Source organism: Lemur catta, chromosome 5 (assembly GCF_020740605.2).
Source record: "Lemur catta isolate mLemCat1 chromosome 5, mLemCat1.pri, whole genome shotgun sequence".
Classification (NCBI taxonomy): Eukaryota; Metazoa; Chordata; class Mammalia; order Primates; family Lemuridae; genus Lemur; species Lemur catta.
Genome location: NC_059132.1, coordinates 37,705,162 through 37,720,827, shown reverse-complemented (window position 1 = coordinate 37,720,827; position 15,666 = coordinate 37,705,162). Strand labels below are relative to the sequence as shown.

At 39.7% G+C, this 15,666-nt stretch overlaps 1 protein-coding gene across 5 annotated transcripts in view; it reads left to right on the top strand.

The window, feature by feature from the left end:
• The window catches only part of LOC123638153 (coiled-coil domain-containing protein 144A-like), a 36,746-nt gene that overhangs the window by 1,125 nt on the left and 19,955 nt on the right, over window positions 1-15,666 (top strand). For all 5 annotated transcript variants that reach the window (XM_045551549.1, XM_045551545.1, XM_045551546.1 and 2 more), the window contains exon 2: window positions 9,355-9,645. In XM_045551549.1, coding sequence (XP_045407505.1) covers window positions 9,355-9,645 — 291 coding nt within the window. The remainder of the gene's footprint in view (window positions 1-9,354; window positions 9,646-15,666) is intronic.

Sequence of the window (15,666 nt, the reverse complement as noted above, 5' to 3'; positions counted from 1 at the left end):
CAGTATAGACTAACATTAATAGTGCAGACTTACACTGTGTAAAATGCAATTTCAATGTCTTTATGTTGCCCCATTTTAACACCATGATGAAGCAGATACATGGAAATGTTTATACCTGAAATGAGTATTATGAAATTAAGATTCAGTGAAGTGGGTTACTCTGACCATTAAGTTTAGATTCCAGAGATGAACTGAAATGTACTGCTGTATCTTGTAATACTTTGACTTCAGTAGCTTTTTATATGTTTTAGTTGGCATAATTTTATTTTAATTCATGTCTGTTTGACTTATATCTGAAAATATTTCAATTTGAAATGATGTACTGTTTATGACCTATCAATTCTTCAACAGCAGTTTACTTTTATTAAATCATAAGATGGTAGTAACACTCAGCAGAAACCAATCAGGCGGGTGGGGAGAGGAGGGGACACGTAAATTCGCAACTAAAGGGTACAGTGCACGCTGTCTCGGTGATGGGCACACTTATAACTTCGACTCAAATTGCACAAAAGTAATTCCTGTAACCACAGCATTTGTACCCCCGTAATACTCTGAAATTTAAAAAAAAATCATAATGTACTACTGAATTTTAGCAAAACCATAGTTGATTTACTCTTCTCAGTGTTATTTTTTATTTACTTTGTATATTTTTACACATAATTTGCTCATAATTGTCATTTCAAAGCTCAATCACTATGATTTGGAAATAACTTTGTCTAGTATAAAGATAACTATAGCTATCTGTGATTTGTGAGTTTGGCATTGGATCCCCGTTTTCAGACTAATGAGGTGTGGCAGGATTCACATCTAGTGGGGATGGAGTGAGTAGGGGAGAGAGGTAGGAGCTGAAGTCAGGGAGTAGGGTGGAGGCCAGGTATGCTAGGACCTTGAAGGCTGTTGGAATTTTGCTTTTACTCTGACAAAGGAATCTATGGGAAGGATTTGAGCAGGCAATTGAATATGTGAGGAACTCTGAGGTTGATTTAAGCTTCTGATAAAAAAGAAGGAAAGCATTTTACAATGTAGAATCTCCTACCCCCATCGGTCCCTCCCACATACCCATTTCTTTTTGAGACTTCATTAGATCGTGGAACATTGCAAATTCCTCAGGGGACAAGTGACTAGTGGGCTGAATCTGTTGATTAAGTAACAGGATAGCAATTTGGCAGGAAGCTGACACTTTCTGTGATCTCAACTGAATTCAGTCACAAACAGGAATGTGTACACATGAGGAAAAGAAGGTGAATGAATATATGTGGTGATATTTTTCAAAGTATGTATGTTAGAGTTAGATATTCTTAACGTGATTTAATAATAAGGTGATTTATAAAATGAGGTAACAAAAATATCAGGTACTTGGGAGACATCTACAAGAACTGGCTACTACCTTGAAAAAACAACCAAGGCCAGAGGCTTTTGTAGAGGTTTCACCGTGTCACGTTAATTTAGAAGATGGGACAGGTTCAAAGAAGAAAATAGATCAAATCAAAAGTCAAGTATGTATGAAATGTAACATGTCAACAGTTCATCTATAGCTGGTTAAGTAACATAAAGTGTTTATGATAGTGATTTCAGTGTGTAGCTTTCATTTGTATTTTTATTATAATTGATTTTATTAGTTATATATCTTTACATGCATTTATTTTCTAAACTCTGTCATTCAGCCATTTTTTCTTCTAATTGCATATGGTTTTTCTTATAACATCTTTAGGAAAATGCAGAATTAAACATCATTCCTCACAGAAGTTGAGAGCCTTTTTTGTTGTTGTTGTTCAACTGTGATCTTTAGTGATTTCACTATTGCTATGGTGAGGGAAGCCTGATTAACCAAGAGGATAATGTTTCATGGAATGTTCCATAATATTTTCTGATTTCCCATTTTCAGTTTTGAGAATGGACACAGGATCTGTGTATATGTCTTTCATGGATTTCGGGGTAACTTGGTTTTTTTTGTATTGCTTGTTTTTTGAGACAGAGTCTCACTCAGTCACCCTGGGTAGAGTGCTGTGCATCAGCATAGCTCACAGCAACCTCAAACTCCTGGGCTCCAGCGATCCTCCTGCCTCAGCCTCCTGTGTAGCTGGGACTACAGGCACTTGCCACAATGCCCGGCTAATTTTTTTTTCTTCCCTTTTTTTTTTTTTTGAGACAGAGTCTCACTCTGTTGCCCAGGCTAGAGTGAGTGCCGTGGCATCATCGTAGCTCACAGCAACCTCAAACTCCTGGACTCAAGCAATCCTCCTGCCTCAGCCTCCTGAGTAGCTGGGACTACAGGCATGCGCCACTATGCCCGGCTAATTTTTTCTATATGTATTTTTAGCTGTCCATATAATTTCTCTCTATTTTCAGTAGAGACGGGGTCTCGCTCTTGCTCAGGCTGGTCTCGAACTCCTGAGCTCAAACAATCCGCCCGCCTCAGCCTCCCAGAGGGCTAGGATTACAGGCGTGAGCCACCACGCCCGGCCGCGGCTAATTTTTTGTTTCTATTTTTAGTTGCCCAGCTCAGTTTTTCTATTTTCAGTAGAGACGGGGTCTTGCTCTTGCTCAGGCCGGTCTAGAACTCCTGACCCCAAGTAATCCTCCCGCCTCAGCCTCCCAGATTACTAGGATTAGAGGCATGAGCCACCGCACCCGGCCTATTTCAGGATAACTTGTATGGAAAGGCTATCTTTAGTATTCTCCAAAATGCAAATATTTAGGCTGATTTACAAACTGTTTCAAAACGTAGACATTTCCTTCACCTTCCTTTCATTTACATGGTTTGTAAAAGCACAGAAGAAAAAAAGAATGAAATTAGGTCTTTCCCAGCAACATGGATAGAACTGGAGGCTATTCTCTTCAAAGAAATAAAAGAAAAATACCACATGTTCTCACTTGTAAGTGGGAACTATGTCATGTGTACACGTAAACATAGAAAGTGGAATAACAGACATTTGTAGATTCAGAAGGGATTGAGGGGAGTCAGGGGTGAAATGTTATTTAATGGGTACAATAAACACCATTCAGGTGATGATTACATTAAAAGCCCAAACTTCATTCATATCTACACAGTATATCAGTATCACAGAACTACGCATGTATGCCCTAAATATATAAAAAGAAAAACATTGTTAAAAAGCATAGAAATATTAAGATCATATATAGTATGCACATGTAAAATAGAGAATTAAGGAAATATTGGGATATAATACACATACCATACAGTTCACTCATTTAAAGAATAAAAGTCACTGTCTCTCAGTATCCCCACAGAGCTGTGTAACCATGACCACAGTCCATTTTAGAATATTTTCATCACCCTAAAAAGAGACTCCATAGCCCTTAGCCACTCACCCATGTCCCTCCACCTTCTGCTTCCTAGGCAACCATCTTCTAATTTTTGTCTCTGCCAACTTGTTTGTTGTGGACATTTAATAAACATAGAGTCATTATAGAATGTGTCATACTTCATGACTGGCTTCTTTCCCATAGCCTCATGTTTCAGGGGTCGTGTGTGTTGTAGCACATATCAATACTTCCTTTCTATTTTAGTTGAGTACTATTTGCTTGTATGGTATACCAGTTACCCACTCATCGGTTGCTGACATTTATGTCGCTTCTGCTTTGGGGCTGTTTTGAATAATGCAGCTATGAAGATTCATTTCCTAGTTACTATGTGGACATATGTTGTCATTTCCCTGCCACAGGATTTTATCCTCAGAGTTCTTTGGGCTGGAGTCACCATCTCTCTGCCTCACTCATGCCATCCTTTCTGCCTTTTCAGTTTCTGTTCATCTAGCCTCATTTATTCAGACCCAGCACACAATTTCCCCTTCTCTGTGAAGCTTTCCCTTGCTGACTTTACACTTCAGCACTTGTGGTCTAGTCTGTGCAGAACAATCTAGCTCTTAATTTTACATTGCTTTTACTTTTTCTCAGAGTCCCCTGGCCACTCCCTAACTTAGATTCAGGGCTTGGGAGAGTCAAGGTGCTTTCTCCTGGTGTGGACGGTATGATTCCCCAGCGGGAATGTGGACCTCAGAAAGAAACTCATCCTCACCTGCATCGTGGATCCACTCCCCGTGTTCAACCACTCCTGGCCCTGTGAGCTGCTTATCTTTCTTGTCCTTCCCAGAATTTGGAGTATTTTTTTTGCTTTTCTATTGAACTCTCATGTTGCCTCTTGGATAATATACTCAGGATGTAGTTGCCTACACGCTCTTTTGGTTCGTCTAGGTGGATAACGTGTGCTGGTAATGCTTCTGGTCAGCCATCTTGAAAACAATTGGATCAGTTCTTAACGTCTTAACTGCTGATTCATATTCCGTTGTTTAGACACACAGGCATTTTATGTATCCATTCATCACTTGATGGCCCTTTGGGTTGTTTCCATGTTTTGGCTATTATGATATTAGTAATGCTGCTAGGAACTTTCATGTTCAATGTTTGTGTTTACGTATCTTTGCAATTCTCTTGGTTGTATACTCCTGAGTTGAATTGCTGGATCATAGGAAATTAGATCCAGCATAGAGATTAATGATCTCCGCTTAATCTTTTGAGGAGCTACCAATCTGTTTTCCAAAGTGGCTGCACCATTTTCCATTCCCATCAGCATTGTATGAGGGCTCTACTTTCTCCACCTCCTTGCCAACACGTATTTTCTATCTCTTTGCCGAAAAATTTCCATCCTAGTGTGTGAAGTGATACCTCATTGTGATTTTGATTAGCATTTCCCTAATGAGTACTGACTTTAAGCATCTTTGGATGTGCTTATTAGGCATGTGTATATCTTCTTAGGAGAAATGTCTACTCTTTTCCCACTTTTAAATTGGTTTGTCTTTTTATTTCTGAATTATAAGTGTTCTTTGTATATCCTGGATACAAGGCCTTTATCAATACATGATTTTCACATATTTTCTCTCACTCTGTGGCTTGGTTTTTCACTTTCACAGAAGTTTTAAATTTTTATACAGTTGAGTGAATCTATTTCTTCTTTTGGTGTTCTGTCTTAGAAATCACTGCCAAATACAGTCACAAAGATTGATGCCTCTGTGTTTTAAGAGTTTTATGAGGCCGGGCGCGGTGGCTCACGCCTGTAATCCTAGCTCTGGGAGGCCGAGGCGGGTGGATTGCTCAAGGTCAGGAGTTCGAGACCAGCCTGAGCAAGAGTGAGACCCCGTCTCTACTAAAGATAGAAAGAAATTATCTGGCCAACTAAAAAATATATATACAAAAAAATTAGCCGGGCATGGTGGCTCATGCCTGTAGTCCCAGCTACTCGGGAGGCTGAGGCAGTAGGATCGCTTAAGCCCAGGAGTCTGAGGTTGCTGTGAGCCAGGCTGATGCCACGGCACTCACTCTAGCCCGGGCAACAGAGCGAGACTCTGTCTCAAAAAAAAAAAAAAAAAAGAGTTTTATGGTTTTAGCTCTTCCATTTAGCTCTCCTATTTGGAGTTAATTTTTAGACATGGAAATTGGAGGGAGTCTGCCTTTAGTCTTTTGCATGTGGATGTAGAGCTTTCCCTGCACCAGTTGTTGAAAAGATGATTCTTTTCCCATTTGGGTGGTTTGTTAACCTTCTTGAAAATCAATTGGTCATAAAGGCAAGGGTTTAATTTTGAACTAACCGTTCAGATGGTTGCTCTGTGTCTGTTCTTATGTCAGTACCCAGTCAAATTTCATGAGAAATTTTTTGCAATCTGTTGCATATTACCAGTTGTCTTATGTAATAGTAAAAAGTCAATGTATTGAATGTCTTCATTTTTTGCTTTTTGAAGGAGCTTATGGCCAGCTTATGCCTTGCTGACTCCACAACTTGAGTGGAAATCAGGCTTACAAAGACAGAGTCCATTCTTTCAATTTTCTCCACTCAAACCTTTAATCTGTCACCCAGAGCCTCCCTCTTCACTCCCATTTCCATAAGTTCTTGGTCATGGGCTGTGCTGACTGAGTCTGCTATTTATTGTATTGTGTTTTATCAACTCATTATAATTCAGAGAATCATCTGTAGATTTTTATATCTAAGAAAGAAGATTAGGTCTGAGCTGTCAGCTTTTCTCATTGGAAATTAAGTTCATCCATCATCTTTCAGTTCACAGTAGCCCCTCTTTCCACCTGGTACCTGGTTCTTTAGTATAACACTGGCACTGATCCTATTCTTAGCACATGTACCCCAGAGGTGTAGATGGGTGCCAGTGGTGTCAGTGGGGTGGCTGGGTGCGTTGGTGCCTGGGCCTCCAGGTAGTGTGGCCCAGCAGCTGTGATGACAGTGGCAGGTTGGTCCTCACGCTCCCAGGTGGCACATGTGGCACCGTTTGTGACAGTAGCAATGGTGGGCCAGTCCTGAGCCCCTGGGTGGCACATTTGTGTGGGCACTGATGGTGGTGGGTAGGTCAGGAGAAGGTCAGGCGAAAGAGTTGTCAGCATTGCCCAGTTGGGAAGGCCTATCTTCCAGACCCCAGATTGTGGGGGTGGGGGTGGGCAGTAGCACTGTCCTCAGGCCCCCAAAGGTGCACCGGCCTGGGAAGAGCGGGCTGATCCTCAGGAACCTGGGTTGTGCATGTGTGCACTGGTGATGGCAGCAGCTAAAACAGGCAAGCTGGCCTTGTCTTCAGGTTCTCATGTGGTGCATGCAGGTACCAGCCGCAGCATGTCAGGTAGGCTTGTCCACAGGATTTGGTGTGGTACATATGAGCAGGCCAGTCCTCACGTCACCTGAAGGTGTGCACAGGTGCATGGTGGCCCTGCCGTGGAGGGGGTGGGGTTACCGTCATAGGCAGTGACCACAGTCAGGTGGCCCCCAGGCTCTGGGGAGCATGCACCTAGGTTCCCTTTGTCCTTGGGCAGATTCTCTCGTGGGCCAGACCACCTATTCCTAGAGATAGAGGGTGCTATGTGAGCTAGAGTTTTGGGGACCCAGCCACGCCTCTTGGCCCAGGTGGTGCACGATGCTATAACCCTCTAGGAGAATGTAAGGAGCTGTCAGCAGGGCTCCAGGCATGTGCACATGCAGGGGCTGCAGGACCACAGGGTAGGTGGAGCTTAGCCTGGTGGGGCCTGGGTGCTTACAGTGCAATATCCTGCAGCAGCTGGGTCTCAGGGTTGAGTGCGACTCAGCGTGAATTGCCTCTTGGGCACAGCCCGGTTGTGTGGGCTCCAGGCAGCTCCCTTTGTTAGATTCAGGACCTGCAAGGGCTGAGGGCTCTCCGTGGCTAGGATTGCAAGTGCCCTTGGGGGATTGTGCATCGCTGGGGATAGGGGAGTCTGTCCTGGCTCTGAGCTGATCCTGCCAGCCTGGCTGCTTCGCTTCCTTTTCATTCCTTGTTTAGGAGGGTCCCTGCTGAATTCCAGTGTTGTCTCTTAGAGGAGTTCTTCAAGGCATCTAATCTGCTTGTTCTGTGGTCCCTCTCTGTGGAGTAGTCAAGTGCTAGGTGCCTCCATCAGCCATCTTGATGACATCTCTGTCTACGGGATGAGTATGAAAGAAGGTATGGAAACATTTTTAAGCCAGGACAATCTACCCCCTGGCTGCATTCTTTTTACATTTCTCCCACTTCAAAAACACACCACTTCCTACTCACTACACCCAGAAGTGTCATTGATTGTGGCTTTACACACAGGCTGGAAGCTCAAGACCTGCCATTCCAGATGGATGTACTCAATGTATATCATTTTTGCACTATTGTAAAGTTACAAAATTATAATTTTAACCATCCTAACTCAGGGACCATCTACATATTGTAAATTGAAACGTGGACAGGCTGAAAATGGGAAACTAATATTTGAACCCAAGAAGTCCTGGATCCTTGCTATTTAATTTTCTTTAGCTTATCTCTCATGTTGATTTTACTTTAGCTGCTGTGTAGCAGCAGTGCGCTTTCTTCCAGGTTTCAGTATCATTTCTTCACTGGCCTTGACACCCTCCCTGTCATCCTGTACCAGGGCCTTCAGACTTCCACTAACGGTCTCCTGGAAGACCTTTTGGTTTTCATTCTTACTCTTGTCTAGGTCCTTGGAACATCCTCCTTCCTCCTGGTCCCAAGGGATCCTACATGTTTTAGTGGTTCTTGTTGTCTAATGTCAGCACGCCCTATTTAGTATCCATGTCTGTACCAATTCTCTATTGCTGTGTAACAACCCACCTCAAAATTCAGTGTCTCCAAACAACATGATTTTGTTCACAATCTGCAGTTTTAAGCAGGGCTCAGAGAGGCCAGCTCATTCTTTCTCTTACTTGGCAACAGCTGGGGTGACGTGAAACTGGGGACTAGAATTACCTAAAGGCATGTTTGTTCACACATCTGGCAGTCAAAGCTGCCTTGTGGCTGGTACTCTAGCTGGGGTGCTCAGCTGGAGCTACAGGAGGATTCACCATGCGGCTTGGGCTTCCTCACAATATGGCGACCGTGTTCCATGGATAGGCTTCCCTAGAGAGAGCTGTCAGGTGGAAGCTAAATTATGTGTTCTAACCTAAGCTTACAAGTCACACAGCAGTTCCACCATGTTATAGTCACTAGAAACCAGTTGCTAAAGTCAGTTCATTTTCAGGAGAGGGAATTTCATGGCAGAAATGTCAAGCAGTTTGTAGACATGTTTTAAAACTATCACTTCACTCACTTTTTTAAAATCAGATAATCATTACAGCTAAAGGAAAATCATTTATTCCAACTCGGTACTGCTGAAATTCTACAAAGTATTTTTGGTGGTGGTGGTTGTTTAATGTGCTCCCTTATTTTGTCTAAAGAATCAAAAGATTATAATATAGTGCTATTGAATAAAGACATTTTTGTTCAAATGAATGGATTTTGTCACATTTATAGTGGGAGATGATTGCTTCCTAACCCCAAGGATCATCACTCCTGGGAATGTAATTCAAATGATCCTAAGACATTTGCCGTTCAGAAAAAGGCTTATGACATTAGAATGCATATGTCCAGGATTCATTAATCTGAGTCTTACTTTGAAAGTCTTTTTCTGGGAGCCATTTATTGACTCAGGCCTAAATAACTCAATAAGATATCCCTGAGACTTCTCTAGATATTCTGGGGAATAGTCATGCAAGAAGGGGCATGAGACTTTCTATTACGAGCCATTTCAAGGATGAAAGAATTGAATCAAGCATAGAAAAATCTAAGATCAAGTGCAAATGTTGTGTGGCAAAGAGGATGAGACTAAAGACTCTGTTTTTGTGATTGGTGGTGGTTTTAACTTTGGCCTTGATTTCCTGAGCAATTCAAGTGTCTGTATTTCAGGAATCTAGTACAGTATAGATAAAATTTTCTTGCAATTAACTTTATTTCAAAATGTGTTATTAGTTTTCTGTGAGGCTATTGTCGGCCTACGTCGTTACCAAACTATATTATTTTGTTCTTGCAGATTGATCGACAAAAACAAGCACTGGAATTTCCATGTTCAAAATGTGGACGTCAATATGCAAAGAATCAAGTTGTTCAGCCGGAATCGTTACCTAAGGAAATAATCCAAGAAAGATATGAGAAATTACAGACAAAGAATATGAGGTTGAAGCAAGCAATAGTAGACCTCAAAAATTACATGGAAAGGAATATGGTAGACCGTCATCAAGCTGACCAGTATAAATGGGAGATTAAAGCAAAAGCCGAACAGACTGTTGCAGAACAATTCAAAAAAATCAATCTGTTTTTGCAGGTTGGTTCATTTACCTGTGATGCACTTTCATTTATTTCACTGCAGATTATATCGTGGATATATACATTGTATGCGTTTCCTCTACTTCCCCTACGGTAATTTACTTTGTAGATTTCTAGAAGGAAATTGCCATCTGTTTCTCCCTTTAAATTTTTGTTTCCATCATCATTAGAACTAATACGGTCTTTCAGAGTAATGATTCTCCTCCTTAGAGTCATTTGATTATTAAGTCCAGTTTTCATAAAACAAGATTATTAGGAAAAGAAAAAAAACTTATGATTTAGAAATTATCCCATACTCTTGAACTGTTTTTAAGTTATATTGCTCAGGTTTTACAATTTTAAATTGATTCTATAATTCTTTCGATTATCAGATTACATGCGTACTATTTTTAAGAATGATCCAATTTTTTTCTTTGAAAAACATTGTCTTTATACTTATTATAATATAATTGTAGTTTTTTGTCTACAAGTATCCACAGATTTACTGAGTACAATGTGGGTGGTAGATGTACTTATCTATTTTCTACATGATATTGTAATCTAATTTGATTCTAAAAAGTTGCCAGTTTTTTCTATTTCAAAATATTAGGGGTATATAAATATTTTTCTTACATGGATAGCTTTTGTAATGCTTGAGTCAGGGCTATTAGTGTGCCTATCACCCAAAGAGTGTTCATTGCATCCGTTAGGTAGGTTTTCACTCCTCTCCTCATCCCTGGTTTCCCCTGCTTGATTTCCAATGACTTTTACTTCCCTCTGTGCACATGTGTGCCCATCATTTAGTTCCAATTTATTAGAGAATGCATGTGATGTTTGTTTTTCCATTCTTGAGATACTGCACTTAGAATAACGGTCTCCAGCTCCATCCACATTGCTGCAAAAGACATTAATTCATCCTTTTTTATGGCCGAGTAGTACTTCATGGTATGTATGTGTGTGTGTGTATATATATATATATATATACACACACACACACACACACACATATATATATATACCACATTTGTTAATCCCCTCAGGAATTGACGGGCACTTAGGTTGATTCCAGATCTTTGCAATTGTGAATTGTGCTGAAATAAACATTTTAATGCAGTGTCTTGTTGAAAAAAATGACTTCCTTTCCTTTGGGTAGATTCCTAGTACTGAGATTGCTGGATTGAATGGTAGGTCTACATTTAGTTCTTTGAGAAATCTCCATACTATTTTCCATACAGGTTGTACTAATTTTCAGTCCTGCTAACAATGTGTAAGTGTTCCTCTCTCTGTTCTTCCAAGCCAGCATCTATTGCTTTTTTTGACTTTTTAATGAATGCCATTCTGAAAGGGGTAAGGTGATGTCTCATTGTGTTTTTAATTTGCATTTTCCTGGTGATTAGTGATGTTGAACATTTTTTTTTTATTTGTTGACCATTGGTCTCTCTTCTTTTGAAAAACTTCTGTTCATGTCTTCTGCCCACATTTTTTTATTTCAGCATATTAAGGAGGTACAAATGTTTAGGTTACATATATTGCCCTTGCTTCCCCCTCCCCCCCCAGTCAGAGCTGCAAGCACGTCCATCCCCCAGACAGTGCGCATCACACTCATCATGTATGTATATACCCCTCCCCTCCCCTCTCCCATCAGGCTCGATGGCTGATGAATGTTATTTCTACATGTGCACTTAGGTGTGGATGAGTTAAAACCAATTTGATGGTGAGTACCTGTGGTGCTTATTTTTCCATTCTTGGGATACTTCACTTAGTAGAATGGGTTCTAGCTCTATCTAGGAAAATACAAGAGGTGCTGTATCACCATTGTTTCTTATAGCTGAATAGTACTCCCTGGTATACATATACCACATTTTATTAATCCACTCATGTATTGATGGGCACTTGAGTTGTTTCCGCATCTTTGCAATTGTGAAGTGTGCTGCTATAAACATTCGAGTGCAGATGTCTTTTTTACAGAATGTCTTTTGGTCTTTGGGGTAGATTCCCAGTAGTGGGATTGCTGGATCAAATGGTAGATCTACTTGTATCTGTTTAAGGTATCTCCATATTGCTTTCCACAAAGGTTGCACTAGTTTACAGTCCCACCAGCATTGTATGAGTGTTCTTATCTCTCTGCATCCACGCCAACATTTATTGTTTGGGGACTTTTTGATAAAGGCCATTCTCACTGGAGATAAGTGATATTTCATTGTGGTTTTGATTTGCATTTCCCTGATGATTAGAGATGTTGAGCATTTTTTCATGTGTTTATTGGCCATCCTTCTGTCTTCTTTTGAAAAGTTTCTGTTCATGTCCTTTGCCCACTTTTTGATAGGGTTGTTTGATCTTTTTTTGCTGATTTTCCTGAGTTCTAAATAGATTCTAGTTATCAGCCCTTTATCAGATGTGTAACATGCAAATATTTTTTCCCATTCTGTAGGTTGTCTATTTGCTCTTGCGATAGTTTCTTTGGCTGTGCAGAAGCTTTTTAATTTGATCAGGTCCCATTTATTTATTTTTGTTGTTGCTGTGATTGCCTTTGGGATCTTCTTCATAAATTCTTTGCCTAGGCCAATGTCTTATAAGAGTTTTTCCAACATTTTCCTCTAGAATTCTTATAGTTTCATGCATTAGGTTTAAGTCTGTTATCCACCGTGAGTTGATTTTTGTGAGAGGTGAAAGGTGTGGATCCTATTTCAGTCTTCTATATGTGGCTATCCAGTTTTCTGAGCACAGTTTATTGAATAAGGATTCTTTTCCCCAGTGTATGTTTTTGTCTGCTTTGTCAAAGATTAAATGGCTAAATGAGGATGGTTTTATATCTGTGTTCTTAATTCTGTTCCACTGGTCTCTGTACCTGTTCTTGTGCCAGTACCATGCTGTTTTAGTTACTATAGCCTTGTAATATAGTTTGAAGTCTGGTACATTGATGCCTCCCGTTTTGTTCTTTTTGCATAGGATTGCTTTTGTTATATGGGGTCTTCTCTGGTTCCATATGAAGTGTTAAATTATTTTTTCTAGATCTGTGAGAAATGATGTTGATATTTTAATAGGGATTGCATTGTATCTGTAGATCACTTTGGGTAGTATAGACATTCTAACAACATTGATTCTGCCAATGCACGAGCATCGTATGGTTTTCCACCATTTTACATCCTCTGCTATTTCCTTCCTCAGTGTTTCATAGTTCTCCTTGTAGAGGTCCTGTACCTTCTTAGTTAGATATATTTCTAGGTACTTTATTTTCATTGTTGCTACTCTGAAGAGTATTGAGTCTTTGATTTGGTTCTGAGGTTGACTGTTATTGGCATATATGAATGCCTCTGATTTGTGTGTATTGATTTTGTATCCTGAGACTTTACTGAATTCATTTATCAATTCCAAGAGTCTGTTGGTTGAATCCTTTGGGTGTTCTAGATATAATATCATATCAATCATCAGCAAAGAGTGAGAGTTTGATCTCTTCTTCCCCCATTTGGATGCCCTTAATTTCCCCTCTCTTGTCTAATTGCTCTAGCAAGGATGTCCAGCACTATGTTGAACAGTGGGCATCCTTTTCTGATTCCAGTTCTAAGTGTGAATGCTTTCCATTTTTCCCCATTCAGGATGATGTTGGCTGTGGGTTTGTCATATATGGTTTGTATCATTTTTAGGTAAGCCCCGCCTATGCTTATTTTGTTAAGCATTCTTTTCATAAAAGAGTGTTGAATTTTGTCAGATGCTTTCTCTGCATCTATTGAGAGGATCATATGGTCTTTGTTTTTGCTACTATTTATGTGGTGAGTTATATTTATAGATTTGTGTATGTTGAACCATCCCTGCATCTCTGGGATGAAGCCCACTTGGTTGTGATGGATTATTTTTGTGAGAAGCACCTGAATTCAGTTGGCTAGGGTTTTGATGAGAATTTTTGCATCTATATTCATAAGGGGTGTTGGTCTGCAGTTTTCTTTTTTTGTTGTATCCTTTCCTGGTTTTGGTATCAGGGTTATGTTGGCTTCATAAAATGTGTTGAGGAGGATTCCATCCTTCTTGATGTTGTGGAATAATTTCTGCAGGATAGGCATCAGTTCTTTGTAGGTGTGGTAAAATTCAGGTGTGAAACCCCTTTAGAGTTATTTGTTTGGGGTTATTTCTTTGCCTCTTGCTGATTTGTTTGAGTTCTTTGTAGATTCTGTATGTTAGCCTTTTATCATATGTAGGATGTGCCAATATTTTCTCCCAATCTGTAGGTTGTTGGTTTTCTCTCTTATTTGCTTTGGCATGTAGAAGCTTTTTAATTTAATCAAATCCCATTTATTTATTGTGTTGTTGCTGTAATTGCCTTTGGGGTCTTAGTCATAAATTGTTTGCCCAGGCCGATACCTAGAAGTGTTTTTTCTACATTTTCTTTTAGATTTTGTATGGTTTTATGCCTTACATTTAATCCTTTTATCCATCTTGAGTTAATTATTGTGAGTGGTGAGAGCAAAGGGTCCTGTTTCATTCTTCTGCACGTGGCTATCCAGTTTGTTCAGCACTGTTTATTGAATAGAGCTGCTTTTCCCCAGTGTATATTGTCTGCTTTTTCAAAGATGAATTGGCTGTAGGTAGATGGTTTTATATCTGGGTTCTCTGTTCCATTCCATTGGTCTGTGTCTCTGTTTTTTTGTACCAATCTCATGCTGTTTTAGTTACTATAGCCTGGTAGTATAGTTTGAAGGCTGGTAATGTGATGCCTCCAGATTAATTCTTTTTGCTTAAGATTCCTTTGGCTCTTTGGGCTCCTTTATGGTTCCAAATGAAGTGCAGAATTATTTTTTCTAGCTCTTTATATATATATTTTTTTATTTTCTATTTCTTTTACTTCTGTTCTGACATTTGTTCTTTCTTTTCTTCCACTGGCTTTGAGTTTGGTTTCCTCTTTTTCTTCTAGTTCCTTGACATGTGCTGTTAGCTTATTAGTTTGTGATATTTCTGTCTTTTTTGATGTAGGCATTGAAAGCTATGAGTTTACCCCTGAGGGATACTTTTGGAAAATCCTATATCTTGCGATAGCTTCTGTCCCCTTTGTCATTCAGTGCAAGGGACCTTTTATTTCCATCTTAATTTCATTCTTGATCCTATAATCATTGCACAGCAGGTTGTTTAATTATCTTGTCTTTGTGTAGATTTGAGTGTTTCGCTTGTGATTGATTTCTTGTTTTATTCCACTATGGTCTAAGAAAGTACATGGTATGATTTTAATTTTTATGAATTTCTTAAGACATGTGTTGTGGCCTAAGATATGATCAGTCTTGGAGAATGTCCTATGTGCTGATGAGAAGGATGTATATTCAGTAGTTTTGGGGTAGAGTATTACGTAGAGGTCTCTTAGGCCCGTGTATTTTAGAGTCCTGTTTAAGTCCAGTGTTGATTTATTTATTTTCTGCTTTGATGATTTGTCCAGCTCTGACTGTGGGGTGTTGAAGACCATGGCAAGTACAATGCTGCTGTTTATTTCTTTGCTTTGCTCTAGTGGAATTGGCTTTGTGTATCTGGGAGCTCCTGTATTGGGGCACTTATATTTAGGATTGTTATGTCTTTTTGTTAAATTGCTCCCTCTACCATTATATAAAGATCCTCTGTGTCATTCTATAGCTTTGTTGATTTAAAGTCCACTTTATCTAGTATGAAATGTCTACACCTGCTCTCTTCTTGTTTCTGTTTATGTGGAATATTTTTTTTTCCATCCTTTGACATTGAGTCTGTATGTGTCCCTGTGGTTTAGATATGTTTCCTGGAGACAGCAGACATTTGGGTGGTGTTTTGTCAGTCATTTCACCAGACTATGTCTGTTGAGTACAGCATGCAGACTCTTAATGTTGAGTGATAGAATTGATATCTGGGTTGCTGATGGGTTTTTGCCATTTTGGGTAGTACCTTATGGTTTAGTTTTCCCTCTTGTGCTGTTATTTTATAAGAACTGTGAGTTTTAGGTTTTCTTGGGTGATCTTATACTGGTGGGTATCTATTACGCTGATTCATATACAATGCAATTCTGAGTATTTCCTGCAGGACAGGTCTGGCC